The 26,497-nt window shown below is 43.0% G+C and overlaps 1 protein-coding gene across 1 annotated transcript; it reads left to right on the top strand.

The window, feature by feature from the left end:
* Positions 1 to 1,707: 1,707 nt before the first annotated feature.
* Positions 1,708 to 25,990, top strand: abcc6a (ATP-binding cassette, sub-family C (CFTR/MRP), member 6a). The gene is made up of 31 exons (XM_071518075.1): positions 1,708 to 1,749; positions 5,275 to 5,451; positions 5,744 to 5,869; positions 10,132 to 10,269; positions 12,264 to 12,386; positions 13,510 to 13,571; positions 13,706 to 13,837; positions 14,738 to 14,944; positions 15,913 to 16,090; positions 16,328 to 16,489; positions 16,678 to 16,770; positions 17,343 to 17,546; positions 17,679 to 17,825; positions 17,955 to 18,042; positions 18,568 to 18,637; positions 18,731 to 18,857; positions 18,954 to 19,130; positions 19,270 to 19,437; positions 19,710 to 19,893; positions 20,143 to 20,227; positions 20,325 to 20,442; positions 20,618 to 20,825; positions 21,137 to 21,447; positions 21,769 to 21,968; positions 22,220 to 22,346; positions 22,647 to 22,748; positions 22,957 to 23,103; positions 23,247 to 23,405; positions 23,607 to 23,773; positions 23,959 to 24,153; positions 24,606 to 25,990. Exons 1-31 carry the CDS (start codon positions 1,708 to 1,710, stop codon positions 24,712 to 24,714), a joined length of 4,533 nt encoding a protein of 1,510 aa, XP_071374176.1. The 3' UTR covers positions 24,715 to 25,990.
* Positions 25,991 to 26,497: the final 507 nt, after the last annotated feature.

Raw genomic sequence — 26,497 nt, 5'->3', positions numbered from 1 at the left:
CTTTCCTGCACAGCAGCTGTACTGAAGTTTTCCTCTGGGTCATGACCAGAGTGACCATCATCACGCCATGCGATGCTGCTTTTCAGCAGACTACAAAGAGCTTTGAAAGACACACACTCTGGTTTTACTGCTTGTACAGTGGGGATGAATAAGTCTCAAGAGACAGATTTGCGGTAGTGTTTATTGTAAAATGAAAGAAAATGTAATTTAAAAAAAAAGTGCCAATACGTCAGACTTACTCATATTCGCACACACGCAGACATGCAGCACAAAAACACATAAAAAGTGCTGATAACTCACTTTCAATCCCGGTATACCCCATCATGAAAACAATGAGTATCAATAAAGTACGATCTCATCTTATCTTATCTTATCTTATCTTATCTTATCTTAAAACGACCAAGTACATCATTCTTACTTCCCACAATTCTCCTAATTTCACTGACAAAAATGTCTGCTTCTCCCCTATCAAATTCTATCAGCATGTCTTTTTTCTATATCAGTTTGTTACAAAAATACATGAAAAAATGCACTTACAGCACTAGGTGGTAAGTCTCATACAGTCAGTTGACTAATTTCAGTGACTGAATGTCCTTTTCCTCCCATATCAGCAAGTTTCTTTTTCCTGCAATATTTGGAAATACATGTGACACAATTGCGCAATTGTGATAGCACTGTATTTTCCACTCACAAAAAAAAAATGCCATGTGAATGCATCTGGAGCAACTGGGCTCTACACCTTAACTCCATGAATCATCCACACCTAGTATGTTATAAATGTGTGTGAGCATCCACTCCAAAGGGGTTTAACACATACATGCTGGTATGTTAAGCATCGCACCACATTGGTGATACATATGAATAGATGTCACACCAACGTGACTTGGGCTACTAATATCTGAGTTATAAGTTTAGTAGAGACCATAATCATGGTGATTATCTGAATGTTGCTAGTCGCTTTAAAAAGTATGCCAATGCAAAAACAGATCCTGTGTGGTCAGAGAGGGGAGATGGCTGGTGGTTTGTGAAGTGGGGAGAGGGGGGAACAGAAGGAGAGAGAGAACGTAGGTAGGGGGTGGCAATTGAAACTGGGAGGAGTGTGGCTGGGTGTGGAGCTGTCATCCCATTGAGGGGAGTAGCTGTGGTGTTTTGATCAAGATCCAGCAGATGTGGGAGAGAGGATAGGGTGAGAGAGAGAGAGAGAGAGAGAGAGAGAGAGAAAGAGAGAGAAAGAGAGAGAGAGAGAGAGAGAGAGAGAGAGAGAGAAATAGAGAGAGGGAAATATTTCCACCCACCCAACAAGGAGACACACTCATAAACAGCAGACAGACAGAGTGAGAGTCAGAAGGACACAGGATCTCAGGGCAGCACCAGTTAAAAGAGCGAGGGAGACAGAAACACAGAGATTCATTGAGAGAAGAGTGGTGTTTTATTAAAGGAGGAAAAAGTTCTTCACACAGAAATACTCACACACCCTAATAAACACAGAGCGAGCCACCCAGACAGACGCGCAGGGAGCAGCCAACCCAAAGCATAGTACCTTCACAGAGAGAGGAAAAGTCCAATAAGGAGACTCATACACTCTTTTTCTTTCCCCCCACCACACATACACACTCACACACACACACACTTGTGCTCGCGCTGAGTAACTGCTACCCATTCGACCCCAGCAAGTGGAGCATCAGGGAGGAAGGAGCAAGCGATTGGATGGATGCCTTCTGCCGACTCAGTGGCCTGGACCCTCTGTGGGTGAGTGGACTCGGTTGTGTTCAATGATGCTGCACTCATATTTCTCTATTGTGTGTCTTCTTCTGCCGAGAACAGATACTGTAAACTCATATCCAAGATCTGTTCTAAAAAAGGTTGATATTTTGAGTATGTCAAGTCAGTTTTTATTGCTGCAAAAATACTTCTTCATTTTATATATAAGGTTGTAATAGTCATGTCTGTCAAATACTGATTATTTGTGTTAAAGTATGTTTTTGTCTCACTGAATCTGAACCAGCGCACAGTGTATCCAAATGCTGTTTACGATACTTGACAGGCAATATTGATGGTGATAATCGCTTGGTCATAATCTATTATTAAATCTAATCACTCTTACTTTTAAAGTTAAATTTTAGAATGTAAGAATTTGATATGATATGATTCAATAGTTTCATAGCATTCATCGCATTAGGATAAGCTACATTGGCATGCATTTTAAGTATTACAGTATCCTTGGCCATCAGCTAAGGTGCTCATTGGCGTCAGACAGGCTTACTGTGCTCAGCATAATGCCAAATGCTGTGAGAATTTTACTGAATGATAAAGAATGACGAGTGTGTTTGTGTGTGTTTGCGTGTGTGTATGTGTGCCCATTAAAAGTCAGTTGGCAGTAGTCAGTGGCACAGGAAAACACCATGGCATACACTGACCTTCTCAGTTTACAGCCTTTATGAATGCGAGCACATTAGAAACCCAACCTAATGCAAGGCTGAATGGGAGAATTTATCTTTGATGTGCGTCAGAATTGCACTTTTCTTCACTGTCGCTGATAAATGAATCAGCACCATGTGATGCTGAGTCGTGCAGATGCGTCACATTGAGTGAGCTGTCGCTGTCTGATAATCTTCAGTCTTGTATATTAGCAAACCTCCAGATTCTGTATCTTAGCTCGAAAATAGGACTATGGCCGCGATCCAAATAGAATGCCAAAGTCACTGAATGCACCCGGTCCTGGCTTGCCTCTCTTTCGTTCTCTCTCTCTCTCTCTCTGGCCCTCACTCTGACTTTTTCTTTATTTTTCTATCCACAAACCTTGAAAATGTGACCATCAAACTTTGGTCTCTAGAGTTCACCTTTTGCTTATCACCTTAAGAAAGTGATAGCAAACTGTGTATTGTCTCATGCAGCCTATTTTACAAAGTTCAAAATACAGTTAGGGATGTAATGTTCTTAATTACAAAACGTCCATAACAAAGCAGGGAAGATGTACTGTTTTACAGATAAGCAGTATGTTGTTGTCTCACGTTGGCAACAGAGTACTTTAATTGTAGTAATCAACCAGATAATCACATATTTTTGAATCTCAGTCATTGTTGGCACATCATTGGTTATTGCCCTGTGGTAGTAATGGGAATTTATATGCTTTTAATACTGAACTTGACATGTGCAATCTTCAGCTGCGTGGGAGGGGTTTGGTCCTGAAACACCTACCCTGCGAGCTATATAGGGTGGATATACTGTATTTGAAAAGGCCTCTATAGATAACTGTCTTTCATTTTTTCTCTTTAAATCAAACCATCCTATAATTTGAATGACAGGACAAAGCCTAGGTAAAACTGTCAGGGCAATGATAAACGTTCTCTAAAATTATAGTGTCCTCCATAGTTCATCTGAGCCACATACACTGCACATTATGTGTATTGTGCTTTTTTGAGTTTTACTAAGCAATCCCATATTGATTCAAAACATGACAGAAAAATCTGTTACGCTTGCAGCCCATGGGTGATTCGATTTATTTTAAAAAGAGGAAGAAACACCAAGTATATCGGTGAGGTGCAGGCCAACGGGGCTGAATGTACAAAAAATCATTTAAACCAACATTTCAGCAGTCCATGCTGCCTTCATCATGGTTATGCCAGATGTTATGCCAGACAGATTTAACATATGAGTAATGCATGAATTGTATTACAACCAGTTATGCCAACTTCCCCTCAGCAGTTTCATCATGAAGGAAATTCCCATCCTCACTACCACATTAATTATACACTTGTCCATCAAATCCAGAGGCTGTATGAAGACATTCAGCAGATTTGTAATACAGTAGAAGCCTCTATTCTCTGATTTCACATCGCTGTGCCTGACAGGTAAAAATAGACACCTTGCGGCACCCAAACTGTTGGCCAGTGCTAGTTCACTGTAACCACTTCAGCCAGGGCTGAGAAACAGGATAAATACTGAGCAAGATGACCAAGAAAGAGCTTAGAGTTTGTTGGACAGGTCGAATTTCTTACATAAAAGTGCTCTGTTCACCTGCCTGCAGTTGACCACAGGAGTCAGAAGGGCCTGCGAAACTAGCCTCCCACTCACTGACTCTCAAGCGATTTATCACTTAAATGGATCAGTGCCCACTGAGTCCACCAGTATACAGTACGTGCAAACGGGGCATTCATTACATAACCCTAACTGACTCTGTTATTAAGATTTATATGGGAAATACTGCTTTTGTCACCATGTGGTAAAATAGTCATAAATGTGTACCAGCAGCACTGATTCTGATGAAAACAAGTAGCTTAAAACTGGGCCGTGCTTCAGATCCGTATCGTTTCCCCAGGCACTGAACAGTAGCAGCTGATAATAGAAACTGAATTAACTGCTGCTCATGCTGAGACTTGCCACCTATAGCAGCAGTATCTCTCTGAGGAGCCTTACCTGTCGGGTTCACCGGCAGGACTGTGGGTGGATTGTTGTTATATAATGATCCTGCAGCTGCCATCAATTGTGGTCACTCTCCCTTATCCACTTTGGGAGTCTACCGACCGGCCAGACTGTGCCTTCACGCTCCAACCTTTAAACCACTTCCTGTGGTGACTCCGCAGGACTGTCTAGCTTGCGCAGCCAGACACCCTGCCCCTCATTAGGCCAGAGAGGTGATAAACAAGGGAAGTGAGAGAACAACAGGCCACTTAGCTCCCAGTATTTTGGTCTTTTTTTACAATGGACAACCTATCTTGGTGCTGCTGGTATTACATAATCCCAAAAAATTTGGCAACACTTGGCCAACACACCTCGTTTTATTGTCTCTAAGCTTAATTATTAGTATAATCTTTGACCTCACAATATAATGTGTTGACAGCTTAACATTATCCTCACAAGGGGAAAGTTATGAAACACGCCTGAGACGTGGTCAGAAAGTTCCAAGACTGACTCAGCTTTTTTAGAAAAAGAAGACCTCTTCAAGTGCACACTCTCTCATGCATGGACACACACACACACACACACACACTCTCTGTTGACTTGCTGCGGTTTCACTCTCCATTGCCTAGATACACAGAGTGAAATGTAGGACGTGTACCAAGTCTAGATTCTCTGCACTCAGGCTTAGCCTGCACTGGCTGCCAGATGATGAATATTATCTCAGAATTTAACTTCAATTTCTGACTGAATGCTACTGTTGATGTTTCAGCATAGATTGCATATTCACTTGATCTGAAAATTTGACACTCTGGTTTCACGCTTCTCACATTTCATGCCTCAATGCTTATCTCCCTCATTCCCTGTCTGTCCCAGGACTGGAACCGTACGTGGTACACAGCCAACCCTGACCTGACCCAGTGTTTCCAGAACACAGTGCTGGTCTGGGTCCCCTGTATCTATCTGTGGCTGCTGGCGCCCTTCTACAGCCTGCACCTCTACTGCCATGACCGCGGACGCATCCGCATCTCCTGCCTCTGCACCGCCAAGATGGTGAGGCATAACACTGGGTTATCATCAACAATTTCTCACACTGATTATTGTCAAGGAGGTATATGAGACATGTCAAAATAAGGTTTTCACATCACTGAACCACAGAACAGAACAAAACCAACTTCTTCTGCAAGGGTTGCCCAATAGAATCACTAATATCAACACAAATATCATATTTGTGCCATGGGCTTGATATGTACAAAAAAGCTTGTGACCATAAAAAAACCTGACCCTAGATTATATGAAATTCCAGATAATATTCCCATCAATCTCCCTTTAATGTCCTGCCCAGGTGTTGGGGTTCCTGCTGGCCTCCTTTGGCTTTGTGGAGTTCTTCTACATCCTGCTGGAGAGAAGTCAGGAGATCGACCAGCACATGGTCTTCCTGCTCAGCCCCATCATACGCAGCATGACTGTGGTAAGTCGCTCTCGTCCTGGCTCTACTTTGACTCTACTGTTCCTGATGTTTCATTCAGCTTTGAGAGCTTAGGGCCCGATTCAGACCTTGCATGACACTAAGTGGTGCATGGGGGGATGCACACTTAAGGTGATGAATCTAGAAATTAAGCTCTACCTTCACATCATGATGCATGCATTCTGACTTTGATACTCTGCTTTCCTCATGCACCAAAAACCTATAATATGTCTAGTATTCGAATCAGTTGTCTGATGTAAGACAAGAAAGCTGCATACCAATAAACGGCATATAAAGTAGGATATGAATTGTTGAGTCACAAAAACTTGAGGGATATGAATTAGAGAGGGCCCTAATCACTGAGCTGTGCCACTGATTTGCAGAGCCAGATGGCACAGCCAACATCCCTCCTGTGTTACTCCAAGTTAACAGGGATGCTGTGAGAATATCTCAGCCGTCTGTCTCCTGCTGCCTGGCACAGCTATTAATAGCAATGTGCAGACAAACCAAAGAATATACAGATATACGTATATTGGCCAGACACTGAGCACAAAGACACACAACCCGAAGATAGATTTCATCGTGTTTCAGGTTTTCCAAACATCTCAGCAGCCTGTACACACAGCCTGTATGCGACCAGAAGGAAGCAGGCCACACAAGTAGAAATTTATAGCAAGAGGAAATAACAGCATTCCGTGATCATTCAATTGGTATGTGATGCAGACGTGGCCATAACAAGTACATGTGCAAAATTTCAATTCAGTGAGGAATGCAATTATAGAGTGGCTTGTCAGTGAGTTGACCAGAAAGCAGTTGTCATGAAGAAACTCGTCTTTTGATATAAAACTTATTTTTGATGTAAAAAACAATTTCATTGGTTTCATACAGGCAAAAATGCGGGCAAAAATACAGGCAAAAATTTTGTAAAGTATATTTTATTATGTTTTTATCCAAGTAATGTCCCAAGGAAATGTTGCCAATTCAATTGTTGTGTGTTGTGTCTTAACCAAAACTGTATTTAAGGCGCAATGTATTTAAAGACGATGCCTCAGCAGAAAGACACGAAAAGTAGAAAAATTGATGGCTTTCCATGATACCAATGGGAAGAGCAAAGAAGCCAAGGTTCTGAATAAACCAGTGTAAAAGTAAAGGCACACCCGAAATCCTCAGTGCGCACATCGATTTGTCTGAGCAGGAACAGTAACTTTATGCAGTCTGAATCAGGCCCTTAATCTTTACAAATGTTGTTTGTCTTTTCTCCCTTAAAACATCTTGAATCCAACCATAATGGCCCCACTACCTGCATCATGGTCGTGCGGAGGGTGGGTTACCGGACATTATTTAGAAAAGATAAGGGCTAGTGTACAATCAAGGTAATGTCTTCAGTGGCTTGTGTTGATGGAAATGGCCTTGAACGTTCCTCAAAGCGTTGCCCCCCAGTCATTTTCGGTACATTTTAAATGGTGTTTAACTGATGGGTAGGAGCAAGCAGGAGAGGGGTGCAGTTCCCAGCATGGGTGGCATGCCTAACCTAGGGTAAAATGCTGTTTATTCTATGTAGGAGTGATGTAAGATTTACAACAGAGTACAGGGGTGCAGAGCCCAGATAGGAGGGACTGATGCAGACCAGTGCGCCTCCAAAGCCTTCACCCACAAAGCCCCCTCTCTCTACGACCCTGCACAGGTCCTGCACACACTCACTCTCTCAAAGTCAGACAGCCTAGCCCACCTGTGGTCGGCTCAGACTCCTAAGTAAATACCAGCACGTGTTTGGGTAAAAAAAAAATACACTGAGACTTCTCTTATATAAAGGATACATTTCTTAAAGGCTGTTTATTCTGAGGACATCACTTATCACAGCAGGGGCCGGACAACTAACATCTAATAAATCATAATTAAAGCATGTCATAAATCTTTAAATCCACTTACCAGGACTATCTATATTAAAGGATATCATTTTCTGGATGGTAATTGCAACCATCGCCGCCCATCCCCTCGGTTTCTTCATCTACTCTTGGAACACGGTGTACTTGCCGCCCTGACCAACTTGTTTTTTCGCCCTTCAACCCCAGTCAATGTATGGGAACTGTTTCTGCCCACTGTCAAGTCAGCCCCCGCATGATTCGTGGTCACTATTCATGAAAAGTCCACACATGACATCGACTATAATCAGCAATACCATGACGTAAATCTTTGTTTCCCTCCCCAGAACTACACACTTCCCATGTAATTACTAGGTAGGGTTTTGAGTTAGGGCTTAGTAATGGACTTAGTTCCACCCACTGACTTGTACAAACAGATGGGCAGGCTTGGATGGTTTACAGCATATATGGCAAGTCAGAGAGGAAGGCTAGGAATAGGAGGAAGTTGCCCATAGATGCCAAACTAAGATCAGCTTTACGATGCAGCTGAGTCCTTGTCAGCACAACTTCACTCCTGGACTCAATGTTCCAGCAATCAGGGATAGACAGCACGCTGTGTGCTGAGTACTTTCTGATAGAGGTGGGTCAGTAGTTCGGAACCGAGTGAGCACTTGAGAGTTTTCTCTAGAGTCAAAACCAGATACAAAACTTCAAAACTTTTTACCTGAATTAACTGCAGCGCATTGTGTTGCAACCAATACTTAGAAAGCCTTGGACTTTTATGTGTTTGAGTTTGTCCGGGTTCGATTCCCAGCCCTTCCCCGGTCCTTTCTGTGTGTGGAGGTTGCATGTTCTTGCCGTGTTCGCGTTTCCTCCAGGTGCTCTGGCTTCCACCTATAGTCCAAACACATGCAAGTCAGGTGGACTGGAGACTCTAAATTCCCCATAGGTATGAGTGTGAGTGTCTGTCTATCTGTATTGGGCCTGTGATGGACTGCTGTCCCAGGTGCCTCCCCGCCTTCCACTCAATATGCTGGGATAAGCCCCAGTCCACTGCAAGCCTGGAAGGTATTAAGTGGGAAGAGAATATAAATAAATAATTGAATTTATGAATGAATAAGTTTGTCCCTGCACTAAATGTTTTCCTAACCCTGGCTGCAGGCTGTCAACCTGGACTCATGAAGATGTTCGCCTTCACACCCACCACACAGAAATCTGTACACATCTCCTCATGAAGTGTGTCAGGTTGTTGATGCTAAAAGTTTATATAATTATGAGACCACTAGTTTATAACAGGATAGTACTGTGGCTCATCCCAGAGTAACCAATATGGGATTCATTATGCAACCTAAACCACCTCTCTCCCCACTTGGTGATGAGCTGGCATGACGAAGTGACGTCTCACTTGGCCAACCACTCAGACAGGGACCAATTATGGTGCTTCAAACACCACAGGCAGATGCATGGCTCCTCTCTAGACAGGCAGACAGACAGTGGTGTCCAAACACTGAATCAGTCCTATTTTTGAGGAAACATCGCATAACGTTTTCTTTGACTGAAGTACAGTAATGTATAATGCAATTAAGCCAAAGCAATGCGTGGTGGACGGAGGACATACCATACATATGACAATTTTTTATAGGGGAAAGTCAGCCAGATCACATCCGCGTCTGTGGCCAGGGAAATCCCAGAAACCTATTTCTTTCTCAAAACCAACAGCGGCTACATTAGTTCAGACTAAATCGGATTATATTTCCTTAGCTGTGCTGAAAATATTGTCAGTTACATCGGCAGCTAATACAATAGAGATACGCAATGTGCTTTATTTGCTTCAAATCGAGTTAAAGCGACATGCCAGCTTGGAAATATGTTATTCCCAGTATAACTCTAATTTTTTCTAAGGATTCACAGCTGAGTCCCACAGACAGAAAAAAGAAAGAGTTTGGCTGGTTCAGAACTAAAAGTGTTAAGGCGCATACACATCTATAGATAACTACAAGGATAACTATAACTATAAAAAATATAACAATGCAAGAAAATAAAAAAGGAAATATACATTGTATTTACTTAAATGATTTCAATCCTTTTATAGTTATAGTTGTTTTCATAGTTATACTTCTAGATGTGAATGGGCCTTTACTGTAATATAAAGCTCATCAGCATGTCAAATATAAGATTTACTTTGTTTGAGTTAACAAAGTCAGTCAGTAGTTTGACATCAGTTGGTCCTGTCCTAGCCATTGTCAATGGAGCTGTTTCAGGCTATTCATCAATATGACATCACAGGTTAGAGTCTTGGTTTTCTGGTTTGTAGCTTTGAGATAGCGTTGATTATGTTCATAAATCAATCTCTCTGTCTCTCTGTCTCTTTCTCTCTCTCTCTCTCTCTCTCTCTCTCTCCAGATCCTGGCCCTATGCATCATCCAGCTGGAGCGGATAAGAGGTTGCCGTTCCTCCGTGTTCCTCTTCCTGTTCTGGCTCTTGGCCATCGTCTGTTCGCTGGTGCCGCTCAGAGCTAAAATCCAGCTGGCCATGGATGAGGTACGATAGTTGGCCTACTGGGATACCATACCATACCATTTAATATGGGCCTTATCACCATGTCCTTTTTATGTATATACTGTATAATACTGTATGTTCCAAGCATCCTAAACATTCTCTACAATCGTCTCTACACCCGTGATAAGGAATAACTTTGGTGCAGACCAAGGTGTTTGTGTAGTCAGGTTTGCACTCAGTGACCCTGCAGAGTCAAAACAGCCTGAAGGCATACCTAGTCTAGTTTAGTGTAGTCTACTAATAGTCTAAACACAAGACTCCAACAGCACAGCATGAGATATACCCTGTGTCAGCAGTGGGTTTCTATTTCATCCCCCAAAGTTAGCCAAGGTAACCTTAAGTTAACCAAGTGTTGGAGGATGACACTGCCAATTCTGGTCAAGCCTGTGTGTGTTTAAGTTTCTTTTTCTTCCTGTGTCTCCATCAGACACTGCAATCATTGTTGTATGGGGTAAGTTTCTATTTAAGCGCACACAGCCATGGGGCAGTCGCATTTGCATTTCTATAAAAACACACAAACACACACACATCCATATTTCTGTTTTATCGTCCTCAGTGTGACATTCCCACACTGCTTGGGGGAGAGTAATGATGGCCCTGGGATAAACGCTGGTGAGACATGGCAGCCCAGCATCAGACCAGTGGAACGTCAGCGCTGTGTTTATGGGCCTACACTGCTGTAAACACAGCCAGATGGAAATCTATGCATCCGCACATAGACACATAATGTACGACTACTTAGAATTGAGACACAGATGTGCTCATTTCATACAGCAGCACGCGTGCCCACAGGATACAGATGTGACCACTTGTGCTATACGGTTGCATGGACCATTTCAGAGATCTGTGAGGTTTTTTTTGATAGACTGGTAACAGATAAGAGACCAAAAGTGATGCAGTACAGCTCAGCAGCTTGCCTGTGTGTGTAGCGTGTCAGTTTATATGGAAATATTTCATTGACATGTTTTCTAAGGGAGCATTTGTAAAGAAAGTGACTAATTCTCATCACAGCGTTAAAAAACTTGAGTTGACAGAGTTCGTGTTTGTGGACCCTTTGCCATTCTTAGCTACCTGACCTACATTTCTCCCACCCACTCTCCGACCATCCTGACCCTGTTTTTCACTGTGTGGCCGGATCCGTTTGGCCCCTTCATATCTCCCTTCTGGGCACAGCACCACTCTTTTTACTGTTTACTATGGCTCTGACTCCCATGCATACCCATACTGCTGCACAACAAACCGGTCGTGGTAGTGGCGTTGGCCCAGTAGTAAACAATGCCTCTGCCAAAACCCACATTTTCTGTATGTAAAGAATAACATGTGAGTCCTACATTTCACAAATGTCGCTGAGTGGTTAATATCTTGGCTGCTCCCTTGATTGAAAGTAAGGGTGCGGGTTTGCGAACCACAATCTCCCTATTTACAGATACTGGCTCTTAGCGTGACTGACTGGGACTTTAACTATCGTTTCATTTATATAAAGTTCACCATTAAAGACTTTGGGTTTTCACCCTGATTTAGCCTAACGGTTCAAAATAAGCTTTATTGTGTCTGTGATCCTGGTGTATAAACCATATCCTGTGCTATATAATGTGTAAGCATGGGAAAACCCATATAGGGAATTTAGTACAAGAGCTCCAACTGTTGTGAAACTCAGTGAAAAGCCACACTGAAGATAAATGGCACTGTATACCACAGGATGTTGTGCGATTTGTTAAGCAATGTTGAAAGAGATGAAATAACAAAAACACATTCTGATCCTGTTTAAAACCTTGATTGTCTTGATGTAAAACAATGTTATTTTTCTGTGGGACAGGATTAGCCACAATGCCAATTAATTTGGTCCTTGGCTTAAAATACAAGACTAACTTATGAAACCTGTCTTGAATTGCTGCAAACAAATAAACTCAAAGGAAGTGGATAGTGGCATTTTCAGCACTGCAACAGTCCTTAATCTGTGTGTTATTCTATCGCAGGGCATTTCCTCTGATATTGTACGATACCTGGCCTTCTTCTCCTACTTCACAATCCAACTGGTCCAGCTCTTCCTCTGCTGTTTTGCTGACCAGCCTCCAGAGGGAAAAACAGCCTTTGTAAAGGTAGGAATGTAGGCCGCTTCCGTCAAAACGTCCACGCCGTCCAACACCCAGAAAAGAGAATGAATGAAAAGCCATGCTGTGGTTTTGAGCTTTTGTTGCCAATGCACTTTCCCTTTTGGAGGAAGAGAGGTGAATCACTTCCTCTCTGCTTGTCTCTCTCCACTCTCATTCTAGTGTTTTGGTTTCCTATGAGGAGAGTGTGAATGAGTGTCTGCGTCTGTCGTTGTTCTCTTGCATTCCATCCGCGCGACTCACTCACACCAGTGTTGGATAACATCATGACCCATGCCTTGAGTCCATGACCACAACACCGAAACCCTCACTTAATACAGACCCAGCTCTCGCTATCCAATCACACACCCGTCTGACAAAAACCTTTTTCAAGCTCAAAATAGCAAAACTGATTTAGGACAGATGACAGGTGAATGAAAATGAAGTTTGAATCCATCAACAGGCCTGTGATGTAATATTTCTCTGGTGATAAACAATAAAAATAACTGGGAAAAGTCCCTAACAAAATGTTGCCTAGTGGTGAGGAGGGTAGAAGCCACAGCCTGGTGCGGACACACCCATTGGTCTCTCCTTGGTGTGTCCTCCTCCTCTTCCCCCCACGCTCTGGTTAGACTTACTCACAGGAAGAGAGGGAGAGAGGAAGTGAGGGATGAAGATGAAGAGGAAGACTGAGAGCAAGCGCCCTGAAGAGGCGGTGGCAGGGCGGACAGATGGCGTAAAGTTTGCGTGAGAGTACAAACTTCTGCTCTGTGTGTGTGTGTGTGTGTGTGTGTGTGTGTGTGTGTGTGTGTGCACTGCCGGAGAGTTAGTGATGACACATTTCCACCCGGTCTGTGCTAGACCTCAAATGTCCTCTTCAACCAGCACCAACACTGAATTCTATTTATTCTGTCCTGTGGGAGTTCATGGCCTCTACTCTCTACAATGGACCACCTCACTGTATCCTGCTGTTTACACACATTTGCATTCAGTAAATACACTCTCCACAAGTGCACCATTCACCCATCGGCGATGGCCTGTGTGGGGCCCTGTATTTCTTGAAAGCCTTTAAGTAGCGAGAGATTTACTTGGAAATTAAACTATAGTGATGCTGGTCTGTAATCTGTTGCAGAATCCCTGTCCGGTGAAAGATGCCTCTTTCCTGTCAAAGATTCTCTTCTGGTGGTTTACTGGGTAAGATGGTTCTTGAAAACCCATCAATTATGAAGCTGACTCATTGGATCTACAGTGTGTGTGTGTGTGCTTGTTTACGATAATATGTATTTTGTTGACTGTAACGCATGTGACTCATCTTCACGGTCCCTCAGGCTTGTTGTGAAAGGATATCGTACTCCTCTGGAAGCGGAGGACCTGTGGACGCTGAGGAAGGAAGACACCTCAGAAAAAATCATCTCTGACCTGGAGGAGGAATGGACCGCTGAATGTGCCAAACTTAAAAAGTGAGAACACACACACACACACACACACACACACACATACAGTATACAGTATATATATGCAAGCTTGATTTAGGCTGTTGGCTGGTATAAAGTCAACCCAAAAGCACCATCTCCATCAGCCAAGCAAGCTTGGCAGACTAAATCTGACAACATTAACATGTTAGATCCATTCGCCATTTATTGTAGCATGAAGAAATGTGCAGAAGAGATCAACGATCATCACAGCAAGTCATGGTTAGGGGAACAACATGTGCAGCACAAGCTTGTGACATCTGTAGACTGATCAAATGCACTCCTGATTTCACTGTACACAGCATGTGCGTGTCTGTCATATTATTGCTTTCTCTTTCATGTTTCTTCTGGATCCTTTCTACTTTGACACAAGCCTGTAATCCATTGCATTATTCCTACGGTGGCTTGATGGCCAAAGAATCAATCCCATTTTATTGCAATGCGGTCAATCTTCTGTCTGAATTAATGTCCCAAGTAGAGCCTGACTTAGCTCTGATTGTAGTAAATCGAAATTCAGGATTCTCATCACCAGAAACATTTTGGGCTGAAAATAGGTCCAAAAGAGTCTCTTGAGGACATACAGTACCATAATGTCAAGACAAGAGCCCCATGTCATTTTCAAGGCTTGTTAACATATCCTTGCTTTGAAGATCCATCGTTAAGCCCAATAACCTCCCATTAAGTCTCACAACACACATGTTAGGGAATAATGCTTTATACGGCTGCTGGCACATTCTTGAGTGCATCAGTGATACTAATAACAACAACTTTTTTTTTGCTTCGTTTTGTCTGTTTTACATTAAAGACTTGAAAGGCACCGGCACCATGTTGGGACATCACTGACGCAGATGCCTTGTCTGTAACTGTGTGCGTTTCCCCCTCTGGCAGGCAGGAGAAGGCTTTGGCGTCGGGTGTGGCACTGGGGAGCAGACTGCCAGACCAAGCTCAGCTCCTCAGAAAGCTCCAGAAGGAGCAGAGCTCTGGCTTCTTCCTGCTCAGAACGCTGGCACGCAAGTTTGGTCCCTACTTCCTGACCGGCACCCTGTGTATCATATTACATGATGCCTTCATGTTCGCTATCCCCCAGGTGCTGAGGTAAGACTAAAGAAAAACCCTGAGTGGGAGATTTACACTGAAAGAGATTATATTTTCCTGGTATAATCAGTTAAAGAAACATTGCTTATCAGATTTTGGCAAAACAAAAATGCCACAGTCTCACTAACATCCCTCTCAGACAGCCTGGGGTTTTTAAGTAACACTGACTTTCTTAAACCCCCACAGCTATCAAAATATTGGCACTATATTGCTGTCTAAACAAATGTAGCTATCACCTCAGATATCACCTTCATTCTATTTTTTTTAATGATCGCTGACATTGACATCCAAACAAAAGCAGAAATTGGCAACGCAGAAAATAGGCCATGGTTGACCCCGCCACCCAACACCCGCCACACTATTCCAGTAGTCAGACAGGAATGTTGTTGTTGATGCGCAACTGAGGATCAGTGGAAGTGTTAATTACGGTCATGAAACTGTGAGCAAGAAAGGGAGAGGAGACCACAGCCCTCTGTGCTCCAGTATGGAGGACGGCAAGGCGCTGCACAGCAACAAGCAGGGAGGGAGAGCAGGCTCTAAATGGCAGAAATGCCGGTAGACCACAATAAGGGAGCCGCTGGCCAAGTGTGAGGGCAGCCTGGCCACAAGAGGAGCACTGTTGTGCAACCAGAGCTGCTTTGTGTGGACCAGTGAGCCAGCAGCCGCAGCAGCGCTCAAGGCCATTGGTTTAAGGCATACAATGAAAGTCAAGGCTCTTTTTAACACCAGATTGACAGAAAAAACCCAGAGCAAAAAATCGTGTTGACAGAGTAAAAACCTGCCTGTATGTTTCCATTTCTAAATCCACCAGGGAAAATCATGAATAGAAATAGTGTTTTGATTTTGTATAGTTATTAAGTGCGCACCTGAAAAAATGAACAAGTAACACGTAAACATCCTTAACATGTACTCATGAAGCATAATGAAGGCCATGTTCACTTCTCCTTCTCCTTCTTCTCCTTCTACAGTCTGCTGCTGGGTTTCATGAGAGACGGAGACATCCCACTGTGGAAGGGTTACTTCTACGCCACCCTCATGTTCCTGCTCTCCTGCCTCCAGTCCCTCTTCTACCACCAGTATATGTACACTTGCTTCACTGTGGGCATGAGGGTGAAGACAGCTGTTATGGGCCTGGTTTACAGGAAGGTGGGTATATTTCTGTCCACTGACATGGCCACTAACCTCTAGACATGACATAAACATCGCCCTAAATGGCAAACGCAAATTCTTTCTCTCACTCCAGACTGGAAAACAGTATACAGTGGTAAATGGTTAGCAGCTTTTACCTAAAACGAATGACACACAGAAACCTTAAAGAGGGTTAAAAATTATACATAATGTATTGAAGACTTAATTGTCTTGACTCTTTTGCTCTCGTTCCAGTCTTTGGTAATAAACAGTGCTGCCAGGAGGACTTGCACAGTGGGAGAGATTGTGAACCTGGTCTCAGCCGACACTCAGAAACTGATGGACTTTGTGGTCTACTTCAACGCTGTCTGGCTGGCTCCTATTGAGATCACACTTTGTCTCTTCTTCCTCTGGCAGGTATGGAGGAATACACTGTTTTCATGGTGCCACTCATTCAATTCGTCACACAATTCAAATTCCCTATCTTTCACGATAAATATATCTTAGGTTTCATTGACTAGATAATGATTAAATCTAACCCTAGATTACAGTACATTTCGATGCTGGAAAAGCCCTTGATGCAATTTCATCCTTCCTATTTTTAGCACCTTGGCCCATCTGCATTGGCAGGAATTGCCACTGTCATCCTCATCTTCCCACTGAATGGATTCATAGCTAAGAAAAGAAGCAAACTGCAGGTGAGAGCTATTTTAAGATTCCTACACACTTTCACCCCAGTAGCACTGACATCTGGCATGTTAGGTCAGGGATGCCACAGCTGGTTTAGATAGTGGCTGAAGAGCTGTGTGGGCGTTTGGCCTGGATGGTACGTTCTCTGTTGTCCTTTTGATGTCTGCACCATATAATGCTTTTGAAAAACAGTGACAGGAAAGAGTGGGCAGTAAGAAGACATCATTTTTCATTCTTCTGGAGAAACAACAGACGTTTGGCAAATTTGTATGCCAATTTAATCGAACTTGCAGTCTGGAATGCAGTGACCGCATTCCTGGCCCTTTGTTGTTTCCTTGTCATAAAATTGTTGAATGTAACAAGCCCTGTAATGCAATAAATCCTAATGAATTAAACAAGTCGTTGCTGTACAATGCTCAATAACACTACTACAGTTGTAACCAGAGTGGGCAAACCCATGTTCGCAAATGCGTGTATTTGCTTTGGTCTGGTTACTGTCTTTCCACCGTGCCCCAGTTCTGTCTGAGGAAGTTTTTGTTAAAAAGCATGAAACTTACAAACCTCTTTGTCTGGTCAACAGGAAGTGCAAATGAAGTTCATGGATGGCCGCATCAGACTGATGAATGAGATCCTGAATGGGATCAAGATCCTGAAGTTCTACGCCTGGGAGAAGGCCTTCCTGGAGCAGGTTCTGGGCTACAGAGAAAAGGAGCTCAAGGCCCTGAAAAAGTCTCAGATCCTTCACTCCATCTCCATTGCCTCCTTCAACTCCTCTTCTTTCATGGTAAGTGGGTTGAATGCAAAAAAAAAAAATTTATCACAGAGACTTAAAGTTTAGTTACAATTTCAAAGTTGGCAACTAGTCCATTTTTAGCTACTTTGTCTCTAAAGATAACCTGTCTGTTTGTTCCCCAAGATTGCCTTTGCCATGTTTGGGGTCTATGTGATGATCGATGACAGGAACGTTCTGGATGCACAGAAAATTTTCGTCTCTATGGCACTGATCAACATCTTGAAGACCCCACTTGGGCAGCTTCCATTTGCAATGAGCACCACTATGCAGGTAGAGGACAATGCTTTGTAACACTCATGCTGAGATGTTTATTCTAGCTATGCTGCCAGATCAGGCAAAATTTTCATGGCCCTATAAGACGCATATGGATGCAATCATTAACAGCTGACTCTGTTCCAGGCTGTGGTCTCACTGAAACGTCTGGGGAAATACCTGTGTTCAGAGGAACTGAAAGTGGACAATGTCACAAAGACTCCTTTGAGCTCCGGTAAGAGCACTGCCCATGACAGAAGCTATTTAATTTCGGCAGTATTCCACAATTCGGTTCCCATGCACACTGAAATCATAGGCTGTCATAATCAATAAAAGCAGTTTATGAGAATTTGTTGTTTATATCTGTGGAATCCCACAGCGTTGTATGGTTCATGTGCATTGTCACTTCCTGGGTCCCGGGCTGACTAGTAGACAGGGTAATTATAGGATGTTCCCATTCAGCGGTTAAACGTAAATCATAGCACAAAGTCAGACATATGATTCAAAGAGAAATAAAAACTCCTCTCCTCTGTCTCTTATCTGTCAACACTTCCTAAGACAGCTTATGAAATAGCAACAGCTCTGTAATTTGTATGATTAAGCAAATTCAATCACTTGTAATTACACTCAGACTGCAATTTGACGAGTAACTTTAAGGGGGGATTTTTTAAAGATTGTTTGTTGTTCAGGTTGGAAGAAAATGTTCTTGTCTTCAGTGTTCATTGTAGACTTTGTTAATTTGGCTCTGCCTCTTCCTTAGACGGGGAAGATGTGGTGATAGACAATGGCACTTTCAGTTGGGCTGCAGAGGGTCCTCCATGTCTAAAAAGGTACGCATTATCCAAACAAATTAAACCAGCCAATTAACACAATCTGAAATCTAGAATAAAATTGAGGGAAGAAATTATCTTCTTCATTAACAGGATTAGTGTCCGTGTGCCACGGGGATCCCTGGTGGCTGTTGTTGGACACGTGGGGAGTGGAAAGTCATCCTTGCTGTCTGCCATGCTTGGGGAAACAGAGAAAAGAAGTGGCAGCGTCACTGTTAAGGTACTGTGATTAAGTTCTATGTCCAAGTCCTATTTATAGCTGTGGGTTTAATTGAATAAATACTCACAATCTCTATTTTGCTATCTGTCTTCACAGGGCTCCATGGCGTATGTGCCCCAGCAGGCCTGGATCCAGAATGCCACAGTCCAGGACAACATAGTATTTGGCCGTGAAAAGCTGAAGACTTGGTACCAGCGTGTGCTGGAGGCCTGCGCCCTGCTGCCAGACCTGGACATCCTGCCTGCTGGAGACGCCACAGAGATTGGGGAGAAGGTACGGACTGTACTGTTCAAACTGTTCAATTGACATGAAATTATCTCCATAAAAAACATTTATTATTTTGTTGCTTGCATCAGAGATCATCATTTCGCTGACTTATGTCTCAAAAAATGTAATAATTCTGTCCATGCAGGGACTGAACCTGTCAGGAGGGCAGAAGCAGCGGGTGAGTCTGGCCAGAGCCGTCTACAGGAAGGCTGACGTTTACCTGCTCGACGATCCGCTGTCTGCTGTGGACGCTCATGTGGGTCAACACATCTTTGACAAAGTCATTGGGCCAAAAGGAGTGCTCAGAGACAAGGTGATGCATAGTGCAAGATATCAGCCCCGATTTAGCACAAGTAGGCCTGTCCAACTGAACAGCAAAGAGTCAAAACATGGTTTCACAACACTAAAACTCCTTACAACCATGTATATCTATTTAAACACCCATACATAACAAACTCATGTTATTGTTATCATATTATGGAAAACACCACTTTGCTGATACTTGTTTTTATTCAAGAAACCCTCCATTTTGTGTTGGATTCTGCTGACCTCTTATTTTTCTGACCCGTGTGGCTCGTTACACAGACCCGCATCCTGGTGACCCATGGGATGAGCTTCCTGCCGCAAGCTGACCTCATCCTCGTATTGGTGGATGGAGAAATCACAGAGAGCGGCTCCTACCAGGAGCTCCTCAGCCGCCACGGGGCCTTTGCCGAGTTCATCCACACCTTCGCCAGCACCGAGCGTAAAGAGAGCGCCATACAAAGAGGTAAAGGGACATTTTCTCATTAAATTCAAAAAACACAATGCTATTGATTTCTGACTTTTTAGCAGTTTGGTTTATTCCATTTATTTTACAACACTTTGTAAATTTGTTAAGAAATGTGCTATACAAATAAAGTCTATTTGCTTTGTCCTTTCAAAGTGTGCAGTAATGGACACTTACATGTAATAACTATTGTTTTAAAAATGAATGATCACTTTCATCACTGATTAAAATGCTGTGCTTCTCATGTAGCCGGTTCCAGAAGGTCCAATGCTCGACTCAGCATGGTAGATTTCATGCCATTCTCCAGAGACCTGTCACAGGAGCAGCTCATTCGGTACGTAAACATGTGAATTGTGAAAGCATCAAAAGGATGTTTGGCATGCCGAGCATCTTCTTATGAAACTGACCTCTGGCCTCTCCATATTCCCCAGGGGTGACACCACTAGCACCAACCTGCAGAGTATGGAGCCTGTGTCTGAAGCAGACCAGGAGCAGGTACCGGAGGACTTGGGCAAGCTGACTGTGGTTGACAAAGCCCGCACTGGAAGGGTAAGTCAACAAATGGCTTTTCACTCCAGTTTTTCTCTAAAAAACATTCCCATATTTCTATTTCTGTGGGACCAAACTGAAAGACTTGAAATTGCTGATTACAAAGACAAATACAGACCAGACATCTTCCCATTCCTTGAGAGTGACTGTTTTTTTTTCTTTTTCTCCATAACAGGTGAGGTTGGATATGTACATGCAGTACTTCAAGACCATTGGCTTGGCCCTCATCATTCCCATCATCTTCCTGTACGCCTTTCAGCAGGGCGCCTCGCTGGCCTACAACTACTGGCTCAGCATGTGGGCTGACCACCCAATTGTTAACGGCACCCAGATTGATACAGACCTGAAGCTGACTGTGTTTGGGGCGCTGGGCTTTGCACAAGGTTAGATTTGGACTTGGACTTGGCTAGCTCTATTTGACTGAAATGTGGAGATTTTGTTGCAGTTTCTTTCTAGCAAATGCAAAAAAACATTTCTGAAAATTTAAATATGGATTCATCCTCTTAGTTTGCCACAGAAATGACAAATATATTCTATTTTTGTCATTAATAGAGAATTAGAGTGTGTTAAAATACTGTATCAGTATGAAGATAAGATGAACTTTATCGATCCCCAAGGGGAAATTTGGATTACACACAGATGCAAAAGGGTAGTTCACATTGTTTTCAGCAGACATTGTTTCCCCTCTGTTCAGGTATAGCTATCTTTGGGACGACTGTTGCTATCTCAATCGGCGGCATCATAGCCTCTCGCCACCTGCACATGGATCTGCTGAACAACGTGCTTCACTCTCCCATGTCCTTCTTTGAGTGCACACCCAGTGGCAACCTACTCAACCGCTTCGCCAAAGAGATAGACGCCATCGACTGCATGATCCCCGATGGCTTGAAGATGATGCTCAGCTATGTCTTTAAACTCATGGAAGTCTGCATAATTGTGTTGATGGCGACTCCCTTTGCAGCTGTGATCATCTTGCCTCTCGCTTTCCTCTACGCATTTGTCCAGGTACAGTTCCCTCACCTTTTAACTGACCACTGATTTTAAACTTTATGTTTGTTTTAGAGAGCCTTGTTCAGTGTGGCATAGAGAGAGCTGGTTCCATTTACTGTATGTTATTGGAAATAAAAGCCCTGGGCTCCAAAACCAACCCTGCTGATTTTGCCATTCAGTCCTGAGTTGTGTTTTGTTCCTCACCTGCTGACATAGATATTACGCACATTCACTATGAATTCTGGCAAAAGTCAGACTGCGCTCTCTCTCTCTCCCCTTTTGGTTTCACTCAATTCATTAAAACCTAGTGTTTTACTTTTCCACTGTGGGCTACAGAGCTTCTACGTTGCCACATCCTGTCAGCTGCGGAGGCTGGAAGCTGTGAGTCGCTCGCCCATCTACACCCACTTCAATGAGACAGTACAGGGCGCCAGTGTCATCCGGGCCTTCGGAGAGCAGTCCAGGTTCACTCTGCAGGCCAATAAGAGGGTCGACTTCAATCAGACCTCCTACTTCCCCCGATTTGTGGCCACCCGGTGAGATGATGACAATAATGAGTTGTAGCACAATTTGTTCATTCAATCATTCATTCACTCTGTTAATTAAGAGTTGCATTAGAAAGCTATATGTTGTTGTAACCCAGGTAGCACCACGACAGAGAAGGCTGCATTATGCTACATTGTCGGGCAAAATACTTTCTGGCTTGAGAGCAATGTAATGAGAGCGAGAGAAATGATGAAACCGTTGAACTTGCCTGCACATGTCTAAATCAATGACATATCCACAGGTGGCTGGCAGTCAATCTGGAGTTTGTCGGTAATTGTGTGGTCTTAGCCGCTGCTATTCTCTCTGTGATGGGGAAAAACACCCTGAGCCCAGGCATAGTTGGTTTGGCTGTGTCACACTCCCTCCAGGTAAGAGGTTCTGCACACACACACACACATACACACAGTATGCACAACAGGTGTTCCAGTTACCCGAATTGCCCAACAACAAAGACAGATGTTTCCACACGATCCCTCTGGCTAAACAATCATCGAAAAACCACTACAGGCAATCCCTCCACTTGCATGCAACATTAGGCAATTTGCGGCTTGCCAAACCTGAAATGAAAGTGAAGTGAAGAATAGATGTATGGCTTTGCACAAGCTGCACATTACCACTGCAGGTGAGAAAATGATTTGATGTAAACCTCATTCTGCTGGATATTGCAGGTAACCGCAATCCTGAGCTGGATTGTGAGATCCTGGACGGATGTAGAAAACAACATTGTTTCTGTGGAGAGAATCAAGGAGTATGCTGAAACTGCTAAAGAGGTCAGTGCACCCACCACCCATAGACATACACACACACAAAGTGCTACACTAATAAATTTTACAGAATAAGCACTGTAAAATTAGGCGGCATTTCTCCCTGTAATGACTGCAACAATAGCAAATCTGTACTCAGGACACTAAATCCAAAACCACACAACAGAAGTGCTTTTAATGTTCTCTACTCACCCTTTCCTGTTTTCTCACTCAGGCCAGTTGGAGTGTGGAGGGGAACTCCTTGCCCCTTGCCTGGCCCGAGAGAGGCACTATAGAGTTTCAGGATTATGGGCTGCAGTACCGCAAGGGTCTGGAGTTGGCACTGAAGGGCATCACCTTGCATATTCAAGAAAGAGAGAAGGTGAGTCATCTTGTCTGATAAAAACAGTTCTTACCAGCTTCAATCCCAGATCAGCTGAGTTGCTCTGTTCACTGAGCTTCCACCAAATGTTGTCAAGAGAGATTACATGTAAATTCTGACTGTGAGAACAAATCTTTCCTCAGGTTGGAATCGTGGGAAGGACAGGAGCAGGGAAGTCCTCACTTGCCCTGGGGATCTTCAGGATCTTAGAGGCAGCAAAGGGAAAGATCTTTATAGATGGAGTCAACATCGCCGACATCGGACTCCATGACCTCCGATCACGCATCACTATCATCCCTCAGGTACTGCAGTGTTAATAACAGAGACTGAGCACTGGCTTCTCCTGCTCAGTCAAAACTGTGCTTGCAAGGCTTTGGGTGATGTCCAATTGGCGTCCAGTGTAAAATAAGCCTGTAGCAGGAATGTTAAGAATCCTATTATCAATATAGACTGTTTTGTTATGAATGACATTTACTATATACCCTGGCTGTCCTCTTTCCCAGGACCCTGTGCTGTTCTCAGGCTCCCTCCGAATGAACCTTGACCCCTTTGACACCTACTCTGATGAGGAGGTGTGGAATTCACTGGAGCTTGCTCACCTCAAAAACTTTGTCTCCAATCTGCCTGACAAACTCAACCATGAATGCTCAGAAGGAGGGGAAAACCTCAGGTAAGGATGATTGATAGGTTTGATATGTCACAACGCAGTTAAACCACTGGCTTGTACTACCTAGTCATTCACTAATACATTTGTATGCAGATATCCGGATAAAATTGCATCATACAGCCCATGTCTAAATGTGATTCTCTCTCTCTCTTTTCCCCCTCCTCCCTCTCCAACTCCTTGTCTGTTAGTCTGGGTCAGCGGCAGCTGGTGTGCCTGGCCAGAGCCTTGCTGAGGAAAACCAAGATCTTGGTTCTGGATGAGGCTACAGCCGCTGTGGACCTGGAGACAGATACGCTCATCCAGTCCACAATCCGCACACAGTTTGAGGACTGTACTGTGTTGACCATCGCCCACCGCCTTAACACCATCATGGACTACACTAGGTAGGTTATAAACCACAAGTCATATCTAATCACATGCTAACAATAATAACATAATAACAATAATAAACTTTTGAAATACACTTTTGTTTTGTATTTGTAAAGCCCCTTACAAAGTGCTGTACATTAACAAAATAAATGAGAACAAGAAAAGACAAAAGACAGTAAAGTGACATCAATGTACCAAAAAAACCAATTAAATCAAGGCAAAATGTACATCAACAAACCTAGAAGCAATGAGATATGAGCATAAAACCCTGAAAATCACTACTGATGCAAATGCAAAGGTCAGATAATTATAGACCTGGGCCTTGTCTATAGCAGTGTAGCACTTATACGCTAGAACCTACAAGATTTTTGCACATGAACTGCAGGGATTTGTTTGAGCTTTAGATAAATGTAATGAGAAATGCTGGATCTGAAACCTGTGTTCCTCCTCTCTTGCTGCTCCACAGAGTGATAGTTATGGACAAAGGATATATCTCTGAGACGGACTCTCCAGCCAACCTCATTGCACAGAGGGGGCAGTTCTACCGAATGTGCCGGGAAGCTGGGCTGGTTTAGGTCTTCCCAATCCCTTGCACCAGTGGAGCAGGATCCTGGCGTCCAGGCCTGGCACCTGCTTTCAGTGGCTCTCCAACACATGTAGAATCGGCCATTTCGAGCTTCATGGCAGCTTAAAACTCTTCTTCACAAGGGCATTGTCAATTTACAACCAAAGGATGAATCGGAAGAGAAGCTGGTGATGCAGTCCCCATTTGCATGTTTACAACACAGACAAACTGTTATATGTTTTAAAAAAAAAAAAAGAAAAAAAAAAGACATTTTTAACCTCAGATGGTGCAATTCCAAAAGCTACAGTGGATTGTTGAGATTCAGCAAGCTGTAAATATTGTATATACAGTTGTAGAGTCGGTTTATTCCATGAAAGGATTAAGCTAAGGGCTGGAATGAAGCGTACCACAAATCTTAAGATTTTCATTCTCTTGTTGAATGGGAGCCAAATTATTTTTGTAGGATTGGTACATTTTAAGTGTTTATATAACACATGGTGTATTTCTTGATGTTGTCTCAGGCTTAAATGTTGACAGTTTTACTCACACATGGTTAGCCTATTACACAACACATAAAAAGAGGCAATTTTGTAATTCTAAATTGATTCAAAGCTGTTCTATTTTCCTGTCGCAGAAACTGGGACAGGAAAATAATCCTCTGACACACTAACCTTCACAAGGTTCACCCTGGAAAACCCAGGAGAAGTGAATGTTTTCACAGTCTTCAGAATCTGAGCCTGAAGCAGCCAATTTTGAGTTTTTATAAGTCAGGGAAAAAGAGGAAAACATTGAGGCGAGCCAAGACATTAGCAAACGTCCAACTATGTTGCGGCCTTTGTTTATTTCTGTCAAAGTAAACACATAAAATGGTCAATACAGAAGTTGCTGGTCGGATGCAACCTGACACCGGTAGTGGAAACCGCCATGAATGAGGAGAATGCCTCCTCAAAACAATGGTGATAATTCTGTGTGAGAAATTGCCTCTCTGCCTCCACCAAACAACTCAGGCCATGCACAGAGAAAAAATCAGTATTGTTCTTTTGGTGCTGACATGACAAACTGTAAATAGTAAGTCTCCACGTTGACCTTTGCTCTCAATTCAAAGATCCTTATGGACTATTCAAAGAGAAGAGACTTTTATTGTTTTTGTCTTACTGGTTTAGACAATATATTCTAAGAGAAGCCCTACTTTATTTATGTCATATGACAAAATGTATTAAAGTGTCCTTAATTTCTGAGGATTGTATTATATTTATACTTTTTATATCAAGCTTGTTCATATTTGATTGACCATTTATGTATTGTCTGCACGATACATCATGCTGGAATTAATAAAAACTTGTTTGAATATACTGGATTGAAGTCACATCTTTTAAAGTGAGTGTGGGGCAAAATGTAGAAGCCTACAATATATTTAAATAAAAAAAATATGAAAAGGTTTTGTTAAGACGTACTCAAGACACCCACCTAGGGAAGTTGAAATGACAGTACATAAGGTATTATTGTGCTGGTACTGTAACCCTACCACCCACTGTGCTTGTATGTTGTCAATGGTAATTGTGCAAAAAGTGCAAATGTTATATACCCAGAAATATGAATGGGCATATTATTCGGATGCCTGCAACCAGGGATATAGTGGATGTTGAACCCACCTAAACTTCTTTTTTTTTACCCTCGTTGACCCTCATTTTAAGTGATATAGGATCATGTATATATTAATTCATAGTATTCATTGCCATAGTAAGCAGCATTAGACTGGGAGAAGATGTATGGAAATAGTCTCTGCAATAAAA

The sequence above is a fragment of the Centroberyx affinis genome, unplaced genomic scaffold (genome assembly GCF_046629955.1).
Source record: "Centroberyx affinis isolate AG114_WGS23_722 - 3 ecotype Tasmania unplaced genomic scaffold, CSIRO-AGI_Caff_v1 ptg000006l_1, whole genome shotgun sequence".
Taxonomy (NCBI): domain Eukaryota; kingdom Metazoa; phylum Chordata; class Actinopteri; order Beryciformes; family Berycidae; genus Centroberyx; species Centroberyx affinis.
Note: the sequence above shows the minus strand (reverse complement) of the source record. Positions and strands in the feature narration are given on the sequence as shown.

Bases quoted from the DNA above. Each gene is read 5' to 3' on its own strand.
- abcc6a (XM_071518075.1), top strand. From the start codon at position 1,708: ATGGATGCCTTCTGCCGACTCAGTGGCCTGGACCCTCTGTGG. The intron at 5,870-10,131 runs GTAAGTCGCTCT...CTCTCTCTCCAG, and splicing joins TCATACGCAGCATGACTGTG to ATCCTGGCCCTATGCATCAT. The intron at 13,838-14,737 runs GTGAGAACACAC...CCCCTCTGGCAG, and splicing joins GAATGTGCCAAACTTAAAAA to GCAGGAGAAGGCTTTGGCGT.